Raw genomic sequence first — 11758 nt, 5'->3', positions numbered from 1 at the left:
CGAAAGCAACTGAATATATGTCATTGTTTTCACTATTAAGTTTAATGCTGATTCTAAATAAATTGAATGAATGCACTTTAAAAATATATCTGAGATAATATCAAAGATGTAAATAGTTAATAAACTACACCATTTTTCAGTTTTCTGATTTTTTTTCCCACATTTTATATGCAATTCATATGGATAAATCATAAAATTAAGCCTAAATATTATATTCAGATAATTTAAAGAATAATTGATTCACAAAGGAAAATTCTGTCATCAAAATCAGTGTTTTTCATGAAACACAAAGCTATAGGATGACTTCAGAAGACATGCAATATAGCGCACAAGTTTTAATATGGATTACTTTTATGATTTTGTTCTGCTTTTTGGTCTTTTTTGGACACAAATAGTTCATCTTGAACCATCATTGTGAAGGGAAATTGAAAAGATATAAGGATGTACAGAACTATTCTACTGTTCTGCTACTCCTGGTTTGGGCTTTTATCCCACAAAACAGACTTAAGATATATGAAATGAGACAGACAAAGAGGAATATGGGTGGAGTTAGTTTTACAAGTCTTTAGTCTTTCTTCAGACATTCCACTGGATGCTATGGTGTTTGTCATGGTGATCAGAGGGCCTGACCTCATCTAGTCTTTTCTTTAGCAGTGTCTCGTCCCTCCATCCTGGTTATTAGGGTATGGCACTGGCCTAAAATCTGACCACAATGTGAAGTGAGATCGTCCCTGCCATTCTGAAAGAAAGTTTCCATAAAAATCTGGTATATACACTACCGTTCAAACTTTGAAAGAAGTCTCTTTTGCTCAAGGCAGCATTAGTTTGATTACAAATATATACAGTACAGACCAAAAGTTTAGACACACCTTCTCATTCAAAGTTTTCTTTATTTTCATGACTATGAAAATTGTAGATTCACACTGAAGGCATCAAAACTATGAATTAACACATGTGGAATTATATACATGACAAAAAAGTGTGAAACAACTGAAAATATTCATATTGTAGGTTCTTCAAAGTAGCCACCTTTTGCTTTGATTACTGCTTTGCACACTCTTGGCATTCTCTTGATGAGCTTCAAGAGGTATTCACCTGAAATGGTCTTCCAACAGTCTTGAAGGAGTTCCCCGAGAGATGCTTAGCACTTGTTGGCCCTTTTGCCTTCGGTCTGCGGTCCAGCTAACCCCTAAACCATCTGGATTGGGTTCAGGTCCGGTGACTGTGGAGGCCAGGTCATCTGGAGCAGCACCCCATCACTCTCCTCCTTGCTCAAATAGCCCTTGATTCCTTCAGTGTGACTCTACAATTTTCATAGTCATGAAACAGAGAAAACTCTTTGAATGAGAAGGTGTGTCCAATATTAACTGGCCACAAGCACTATTTGATAAAAGACAAACAAAACAGAAATAGATGTTTAGTAAATACTCACATAATCATAAAGATTTAATAAAATAGCAAAAACAGAAAAATAGCAAGATGTCAACAATAAAGAAAAGATGAATGTTTCCACAGTTTCTATACCGCATCTGGGGCATTTCTCCTCCGAGTCCCGGTTGGTTTGTGACCCGGGTGTGAGCGTATGTGACCCTTGACCCGAGATCAAGTTTGATACAAGTGTTTGCACGTCCAGAAGCCGAGGCTCTTTTCTTCAGCTGTGCTGTGGGTGACAGGGATTTCAGTTTCAGACTCCGCAGGCTATGACTGACATTCTGGAATGCTTTGTTTCAGCTACAGCACATTTCATTCTCTTAATGCTATTATGAATTATAAATAAGGCTTGTACAAAACTGTGAATGTATAGAAAAAATACATCTGAAATGAAATCTTTTTAATATATCAACAGCATGTCTTTCTTCTGATATGAAAAAGACCACTTTAACCACTTTTTTGTCAATATCCCATCATATCTTGTTCATTCATTTTAATTAGCTTTACTTGACTAAAATTAGATCTTTTTTTTTTTTTTTGTCAGCGTAAATAACATATAATTACAGCAAGCAAGGAACATTCTTAAAACTTTGCTCCTTCCATTTTCTGGAAATATACATAATAAGTATCAAAGGTTGGTCAGGTGAGAGTCTCAATCAGGTATCATGGTGTAAAAACACCCTGATCTGGTAACTCCCATTACTTTCCTGCAGAGACCTATACTTGGAGAGTCTTGGCGACAGTGCAGCTGCTGGGGTGTGGCTTCAGCGGTGGGCGGAGCCAACAGATGTGGTGGGAGTTTTCCAGAGATTCAAGCTGACAGCTGTCATTTTAGGAGGTGCTTCATCATGTTTCAGTTTACAAGTCAAGCTCCAGTATCCAGTTTTTTCAACACGAAAGTAAGGTATTTTCTTCGAGACTTCCGATTCATTAGCTCTGCTAGAAAATAAAGTGTAGCAAACGGTAAAACTCTTTGCACTACAAATCAGCACGAGAAGATACTAAAATAAAATAATATGATAAAGTACCAGAGCTCCTTGGTACAATTTCCATGTGTGTTTGGATGCACTTGGTGAATAAAGCTCATTCTGATCCTTGTCCTATTCTGATATTTGTACTTTCCTTGCTTACCCAATTAGTTATGTGTGTGTTTTTGGAATTACTATAATTATGAGTTTTCCACTTGTAAAAAGCATCACATCTTGTAATGACAAGCTGGAAACTCGGAAATAGTTAAAACGAAGGGAAGCTGTTAAAGACAGGTATGGAAAGAAGTCTTGCTCTCCAAAGCTGCATTTATTCAATAAAGAAATACAGTAATGTTGTGAAATATTATTACAACTTACAATTACTGATTTATATTTAATATATTAAAAAATATATACATATATTTTTTTTGCTCTTTTGTTAATTCTTTGGTATCGGACCATGCTTGAGTAATTATTGTTGTGACTTTTTTCTTTTGATTTTTGACTAAAATGTGACCTGGATATAGCTCCCACGTCTTTGCTGATCTTAACTTAAGCCAGTCTAAAACAAGCCATCAGATATTCTTGCCATTCAGTGAATGCAGGGATGTTAGGAGAGATGGAGGACCATAAATGATTACAAAAAAGTTTAACTTTTCATTTTGTTTTTATTTATACTCGAAACGCTTCACATACTGTATCATCTAAAATAAATGATCTTAACAGTCAAGTCCCCTCTACATCAGTGTACCTGGAAAGAATTACAACATAGAAAAAGGACACAGAAACAGGGTCATTCACACCGTTCCAGTTATTCCCATATAAGGCCATTCCCATATTCTCAGCACTTCTGAGGAAACAGATTGTCATGACAGTGAGGTTATGAACGGCTGACCAGGTCAAATACAATCAAAGGGCAGGTGCATTGCTCAGTTGTGGCCCGGATGCAAACTTGCATGCTTCAACTTGATGAGATGCATGAAATGGTGACAGATTATGGCAACGTGCAGTTACGAGAACATTTTGACCGCAACCGGTCACAGTCGTTAAAAACTCACATAGATGATATAAGGACTAACATACCTAACCTTAAAGGTATGTTCATCTCAGGTTCACATCCTAGAAGGACCATCATTTTTTGGAAAAGAAAGTGCTCTGCTACATGACTAAATATCCTCAGTTTAGGGCTAAAATATTTCATGACATAATGCAATGCAAGATGCAATGAAAACAAGTTAACCCAAGAGGCGACTTACAGTACATGCTTTTAAGTGTGAACATCTGTCAATTCATCCAGATGTTCTATTCTATAAAACATATATACAGTTGCAGACCAGATGACCACTATACAATTACGCAAACTGCCTGTTATTTGGCCACAAATAAGTCCAGGAATGACACTAAAATTACTACACAAAAAATTACAAGGAGCAAAATACTGTAATTTTATGCCGTTCATTTGTAAATGCAGAAGACATGCTGTTATTACTTGGACAGAAGCATAGTTTCTTTCTGTTATATCGATGCATGGAGGAATACATGGTGAACCAATGCATGGCCTAAAGTGCTGGAAGGAACTGGAACTAGAAGGTAAACATTGCATTTCTAGTGCTATATGGCTTGAGAGCTTTTACTAACGCAGTCGAATAGTTTTATCATCTCAAGAACCAGGCTACATACAGAACAGTCCAATTTATTGCATATACGGATGAGCATCAGATAGAGCTGTCTCAATGATTCAGTTCTGACTGCTCATACTGTACAAATAGTGGTTATTGGCTATTTTCTTCTGAAGAACACAAAAGAAGATATTTTGAAGAACGTTGGAATCCAAACAACATTGGAGCCTATTCATTTTCATTGTCTGGACAAATAAGGGGTGAGTTAATAAGAGCTATTCCTTTAATTTTGAACATTACAATTAATTACAAGGTTTCTACAGGTCTTAAAAAGTCTTTATTCATCCTTCCACAAATTGAGTCCTTAAAAAAAGTCTTAAATCTAAGCAGGAATTCTTCAAATTCTAAACAGATTGCAATAAATGTTGCATTGTTTTCTGATACAAATATCAAAACATTCTTAAACCCTTAACTCTAAATTGAGAAACTGGATAAAATTAGCTCTAAACATGAACAAATATCTGTCAATGAAATGAAAATCTTTGAAAATCTTTGTGGAATGAAATCTTTTTTCCCTTTAAATTCTGTTACTTTTCTCCGAGCTCACTGGCAGATATTTGCTCGGTTTAATCATAAAAACACTTTATTTTGATCAATTTCTTATGAAACTAGACATATAAGATGTCATTCTGCTTCTTTGTATCTTGAATTAAGAATCTGTACACAGAGCAGGGCTGTCCAATCCTGTTTCTAGACGTATATTAATAATATTTAAGCGCAAGACATTTACATTCCGAGGCTATGTTGATGAATTGTGTTCCATTAAAATAATTCCTTACATTTTCTTTACTTGGTCTTAAAATCCTGAATTATCTGATAAGCATCATTTGATATATTCAACTTGGTGGAAAGAGCAAAATAAATTTTAAACCTACATTTTCAAATTAGTTTAAAAAACATCCCTTATTTGAAAGGCAATATTTGACTTCAATTTAAAGCTCACAAAGATCAGAGTTTATCCAAGTGTGATCAAAATCAGATGATTTTCTGATAATCATGATAGAGCCATTGACAGTCAACAATAAACAACAGCTGAAGTTTAAAAATGCTATTTTTATTTATAAAAGTCACAGTTTAGCCAAAACCAACCTATTTGCAAACTATCAAACTCCCCTACAGGAATACTTTAAACTGCACCTACTGACGGAAGACATTCTCTTCAGAGAAACCTCATTTCAGCTTTGTCTTCTGGTTCATTTTATAAAACTGCCCCATATGTGATGAGCCAATGGTTTTCACTATATCATGGCTGATTTTGATGATGGTTTGATGATGATGATGGAAAGGGATGGATGGCTCAGATGATCATGTGCCGAAGTTTGCAGTTTAACTCCTTCTCCTTCTCAAGCAGTCCACTGCTGTGCTTTTTATATGCCTCAAATTCCTAAAAACGTGATATGTAAAAACATTTATATGCTACTGAGACTAAGATGTCCACTGTACATTGCAGGTTTTCTTTTAGCAGACCTTTTTGAGCTCATTGCAGGTGTCCTCTGCCTTCTCTAAGGCGTCCTGTAGTTCCTTCACTTTTAATTCACGGTTCACAGCGGCTGCTTCCTTTTCAAACCTGATAACCAAAAAAAAAAAAATAAATAAATTTAAGAAAGACAGACTAAGCAAGTAATGCATTATAGATATTGGTAATATCATGTGCAAACAGAAACTCAAAGTCATAAAGAAAGTCAAAAATCCAGAACTGAACTTTTGTCTGTTGTATTGTTTTTTTCACTCATGTTATTCTGACCATGTATTATTGTCTTTCTATATTTATGGTGCTTTCTTTAGTCTGACAGATGTATTCTTTATATACTGTCCTCGAATGGAAAAATCTAATTTTATGTTGCATGGAAGGAAAATGGTCGACCTGAAACTGTGTAAAAGATAATGAAATTTCACTTTTGGGTGAATTATTCCTTTAATTAACATGACATGGTATATTTATAAAAAGTCTAGTATTAATGTATAAAAGTTTGCAATTCTTACCGGTTTTCTGCATCTAGTCTGGCGTTCTCAGCTTCCTGTCTTTTCCGAGCCAGCTCCTGAATTTCAGCTTGCTTGTCCTTTAACACATTGCAATGAAATCATTACAACCCCATCTGAAAACCAACAGTAATGTAACTGATAATTTTTTTCCCCAGACGTGTATCTAAACTGTGTGAAATATTTGGGTTTTGGCTTTGTTTTGCTATTGTACTTGCTATAGGTAATTTCTTAAATGTAGTTTGACCAATAGCATGCAGGCATTCTACATAATCGACCAATCGTGGAATGTAAGAAGGTGGACTCTAACAAAGAATGGTTAAAGCAATGCAAATATGCATTGTTTTTATTGCTCACCAGGATAATTTTCCCACGCTGCATTGAGAGATCAATAAGATCATCCTTTTCCTTCACGAGTTTCTCCAGTCTCTCTTGACTGTCCGTCTCTCTCATTGACTCTTTTTCCTGAGTTTGTCTTAGTTTGAAATCCAACTCTGTTGAAAGAAATGCGTGAGGTGTTTAACAGTGTGCAGGTTACAACTGGACGACTACACACATTTAAAGACTTTTGTTCATGCTTCGCATAGTCCACATCTTTTAAATTCTCGTCAAGCTTTGCTTCAGGACATTAACATAAAACATTTCATTACATTTTTTGTGAAAAAATTAAATAAAATACTTAAACATTTTGGCAATATTTTTCTCATTTTCATTTAGTTTAGCTTCATGCACTAATAAAACTAAAACTGAAATAAAATGAAATTAGCAAAAACACAACTAAATTACTAAAACTTCTCAAATTAAAATGAAAATGGAATGTGTAATAAATTCAAATTTTGAAGAACCCCCACACACACACTATTTTAAATGTCATCAACTTTCCAAAACTAAAATGTTGTTATTATGTGTTAATAAGTTTGTTATTCTAGTTAGGCTTTGGTGAAATATGGCCTAGATACCTGCACACATCTCCACAGCATTCTTCAGCTGTTTCTGTGTGTCGCTCAGCTCGTTCTTCAGCGACGCCTCTTTAATCTGATGGAGGTTGATCAGCTCTTTCAGTTTAATCTGGAAACCTGTTGTTTTCTCCCTGTTGGGATCATAACCATTCATTTCAATTCGACTTATTTCACTGAAAGTAAACAGTAACCATCAGCTTTTTCAGTTCTGGAACTATTTTTCCCATTCATTTTCTCAATATGTTTTTTTTTTAAATGCAATCAATAAATTGCTTTAATTAACATGAGTTTGTGAAAACTTGAAAAAACTAAAGTTTGATCTCTCTTTAGCATTGATTTTTTTTATTTTTTATTATGGCAATTCATTAAAACTCTATATAGGTTTTTAGTTCCAGAACAGACTGAAACCGAGAAGCGTTTCTTACTGATACTCTGTTTCTAGTCTCTTATGTTGCTCTGCCAAGTCCTTGAGCTCTTGAGTCAGTTTGAGGATGGTCTTCTCTTTTTCTTGCACTTCCTCACTGAAAAGCGTTTCATTTTCCTTTCGGAGTCTCTCGTTCTCCTTCTCCAGCTTCACGTTCTGGCTCTTGTACTCGTTCTTGAAGTTGATCAGCTCTCGGTGGTTGGAGGCCAGGTGCATGAATCTCTGCTCCAGCAGTTCAGATTTCTTCCTCTCGTTCTCCAGCTCCAGCTGCACATTGGCTCTCAGGTTCTCCAGCTCTGCGTTGATCTTCTCCAGAGCCTGACATCGCAGAAGCATCTCGTCTGCTCTCTGTTTCAGGATGCAGATGAGAGTGGACTGCTCATCGATTCTTGATCGCAGCACTTCTGCTTCCGTCCTTTCTTCCTGAGAGAGACTTCTGAGCTTTTCCAGGGCTTGGTGCACATCGTCCATATCCTTGAAGGAAGAATTAAGATCTGGGGTTAAACCTGTGCTAATAAAAGTCTTTATATTAATAATTTCTGCTCAATTAGATGGTCTAAGAACCAATTCTGAGAGATGCATGAGATGCATAATTTCCTCTAGATGGGTTTTTAAAGCCTGATACTGATATTTAGAGAAAAAAGCTGTCAAATGGTTAATACAGTTGCCAGTATAATAAAATTAAAGAAGTAGTTTACCAATAAATGAAAATATTCTATATTGCTTATCTTGTATATTGCATTATTTCACCTCTGTCTGCTGTTTGGCTGTTTATGTGTTGTATATGTTATTTACTTTATCTAAAGTGTCCTTGGGTGTTTGAAAGATGCTATAAAAATTATTATTATTATTATTATTATGATTATTATTAAGTAAAATTGCTGAATTTAAATTATATAAAAATATGTATTTATATTTTACATATAGAAAATGTTTGTGCACTGACAAAGCCATTGTAAAATGCCTCAAAATTAGAAAATATTGTTAATTAATCATGTCTGGTTTGTAAATTGGTATATTTCTAGTATAGTTTCACATTGGCACTGTAAATTACATACTTTTTTTATTACAGGAGCAAGTGAAAAATTTACATTATGCATTTATTGATTTAGCAGATGTTTTATTCAAAACGACTAACAGTTGAGAAATAAAAGTGGTTCAAAATAAAGAGGCAATAAATAAATAAATAAAATACGGGAAGTGCTTGCCATACAAAGTTTCTGAATGAGTTCTTTCCATGGATGTTTTTTCCTGGTACAATCAGGCAAAAGGGAAAATGGGGCTTTGGCTCCACCTTTCTGCCACTCCAGCAGGAAATGGGACTGAACCATTTCAGTCCGGAGGGAGGGACACATTCACATGTTGCTAGTTTTGAGGATTTATTTTATTATTTGTTTAGTTATGGATACAGCTGTATGATCATTTAAAAATGATGGGTATTATTCAGAGGTTTGTTTTTGTTTAAGTTTCATAACTGAATGTGTTTTTTTTAATTCACCTCCCATGGTTTTGGTAGACTTAGGTCTAGTATATCCTGTTTTTTATTAGCCTTTTTTGTGTTTGTTCATCAGGGTAGATCCTGTATTTTATTTTAGAAGCATTACAGTGATTTATTTTTTATTAGTTTAAACATTTCCTCATGTTATTAATTTTTTGCTATCATTTATTTTTGATAGATGCACTTTCTTTCTTTTTTTGTGCACTGCTTGTGACCTGACTTCACCTGGTCCGCTCCATTACACAAGTAACCACAATAAAACTACACTTGGTTACACAAGTCAAGCAAGAGCCTAATATATTATGATGGCAGATTTTTAAATAGATATTTGTTTGGGGCATGTTGTCACATGTTTGAAATATATTAATATTATTCATATGATTTTGTTCAGTGTACTGTGATATGTATTGACCAAAACAAGGGATTTTTTTTGTATGCATGATGCTGTTTATGTCCATTGTGACAACTTACCCCATCCAGTGTGACGCCACTGAGACGTGTTATGAAAAAAAAGTCGATGCGTGATATATGATCTGTTTTGTTTATTTTTATTTTCTAAAGCAGTATCGGTGGAAATGTTCAAGTTGCGTGTCAACGAAACTGAATTGGGAGAAGTAAAATAAATTAACTGAAAATATGAAATAGGGTTAAAAAAAATGTGACAACAAGCCCCGGTGTGTTTACCCTACTGGGAGATTATTGGTTTTAAAGCTAAAAAAAACAAGTTGAGTATCAAACCTTAGGTATTATAAAGCAAAACTATTAATTCAATCTTAAAATGAAATGTGTAGAACCAACAACCAACCAAAAAATAAATAAACAATTTTGTTGTTTTCCTTTCCTTTGTTTTTTTTTTTTTTTTTTTTTTTTTTTAGTAATGCGTGTCCAGTTGCTTTGTTACTGTTTGGGCGAATGATGTGTTTAAAGCCACGATTTTATCCCAAACACAACATGAAAACAGTCGATGTTGACAGGTGAACAGAGATGATGAAATGGGCGTAAACAGTTTTGTATGAAACTGCGTACCTGTTTGGTGTCTTTGATCATCGTTTTGAGGTCTATTTGGATTTTCTGTGGAGATGTCATGTCGAATCTCTCAAGGCTGTGTTTCGCAGAAGAAAATAAACCAGGTTTGTTCACAAAGGCGTCTCGACCGCAGTGAGCTGCAGTGATTGATCTTCGGCTTGTGGCGATACAAAGTTTCCCCGGTTGCCCCTAGCAACAGCGAATTTCGTCACGATTATTGTGCGTGTTTTCCCTTTGAACAAACTAGATTTGAGAATGTAATTTCAGCATTTTAAAAATCGACTAACATTTATAACACGCGCTGTTGTTCCAGGTATGTATGTTTTGTGTGTTTCCCCTCAGGTTAAGCAGATTGGGCTGAAAACGCAGGTGTAGTGCTCGAGTTTTACCACTAGATGTCGCCACAGCTCCTCTCTAATGTGTGAAGAGACACTGGTCTATAGAAAGGCACATTTGCATTAGGTTGATTAGTAGAGTGAAGAATATATACTTATTTTGATTAGCATTACGTTATGATCTACAGCTGTAGCTCTTTAAAATCTTTGGCTGGTTTAAGATGTTTTATTCAGTGGGAGCTCTTTAATTATAAAGTGAGGATCACAGGACATTAACACACATCAAATCTTTATTCAACATGAATTTTGGCACAGAAGGATCACTTATTAGCTAAGCTAATGAACTTTAACTCGCCTTATAGAAATTCACTGACCCTAAGTACATTTACATTTATTCATTTAGCTGACTTACAATTGCTATGTCAGAGGTCACACGCCTCTTGAGCAACTAGGGGTTAAGTGTCTTGCCCAGGGGACACATTAGTGTCTCACAATGGATTCGAACCTGGGTCTCTCACAGCAAAGGCATGTGTCTTATCCACTGTGCTAACACCACCACACAAGTAAGGCATTTAAAACCGTACTCTGCATTATTTGAGTCTGGCCTACTCAGCCTATGGGAAACTTGAACTTGTGCTCAGTCTTGAGAATCAGAGACAGCTGTGGGCTCTTATCAATAAAAAATGTATTGCAAAAATATTGACTTGGGCATCCAACCTTAGAAGTATCATGCTGTTGTTTCACAACAGACTCTACAAGAAGCTTTTGAATCGACTTTAGGCTGAATGTTCATTTCTATTATTTGTTAAATTTTACACAAATTTAAGAAACTTAAATTTGCTGCCCTAAACATGAAGTAAAATAGTCAAGGATATGATCCTGTGGGTCGAGCTGGTGGAGCGTCATGTGCACGCCCTTAATCATGCACCCGAGCCACTGCATCTCAGTCCCAAGAGCTCCATCTGTCCGGCTTCATGAGGGGCTGGACACAGCAGCCGGGACCGTGCGTCACAATGCACAACTTCTCCTCATTATATCTTTATGTGTGCTTCATTGCAACTGTCAAGGTATGGTGCAACTTTTGTTGTTAACTTGTTTGGTATCATATTTGCACATTGTTCAAGGTATACTGTAAACTGTCTAAATTGGTAACTGTACAAAGCACAGTGAACTATCATTGCACTACTGTTATTTTGAGATTTATAGTTACCAATGATTTATATTTCAAATAAATGCTCTTTTTTGAACTTTCTGTTTTCAACATTTTAATAATAAACAATGTTTCTTGGGCAGCAAATCGGTATATTAGGATGATTTCTGAAGGATCATGTGACACTGAAGATGTAATGATGCTTAAAATTCAGCTTTACATCACAGGAATAAATTATATTTGAAAATATATTCAAAAAAGAAAACATTTACTCTCAACTGTAAATATAATATATATATATATATATA

General features: G+C 35.2%; 1 protein-coding gene across 1 annotated transcript; it reads right to left on the bottom strand.

The window, feature by feature from the left end:
* Positions 1-5111: 5111 nt before the first annotated feature.
* On the bottom strand, positions 5112-10322 carry zgc:172182 (coiled-coil domain-containing protein 89). The gene is made up of 7 exons (XM_026217451.1): positions 9966-10322; positions 7443-7915; positions 7018-7148; positions 6416-6552; positions 6062-6138; positions 5546-5645; positions 5112-5462 (listed from the first exon to the last, which is right to left on the bottom strand). The coding sequence occupies exons 1-7, from the start codon at positions 10023-10025 to the stop codon at positions 5376-5378; spliced, it is 1065 nt and encodes a 354-aa protein (XP_026073236.1). The 5' UTR covers positions 10026-10322; the 3' UTR covers positions 5112-5375.
* Between the last annotated feature and the right edge of the window lie 1436 nt (positions 10323-11758).

The sequence above is a fragment of the Carassius auratus genome, chromosome 34 (genome assembly GCF_003368295.1).
Source record: "Carassius auratus strain Wakin chromosome 34, ASM336829v1, whole genome shotgun sequence".
Lineage (NCBI taxonomy): Eukaryota > Metazoa > Chordata > Actinopteri > Cypriniformes > Cyprinidae > Carassius > Carassius auratus.
The sequence above is the reverse complement of the archived record's forward strand: the minus strand, read 5'-3'. Positions and strand labels throughout refer to the sequence as shown.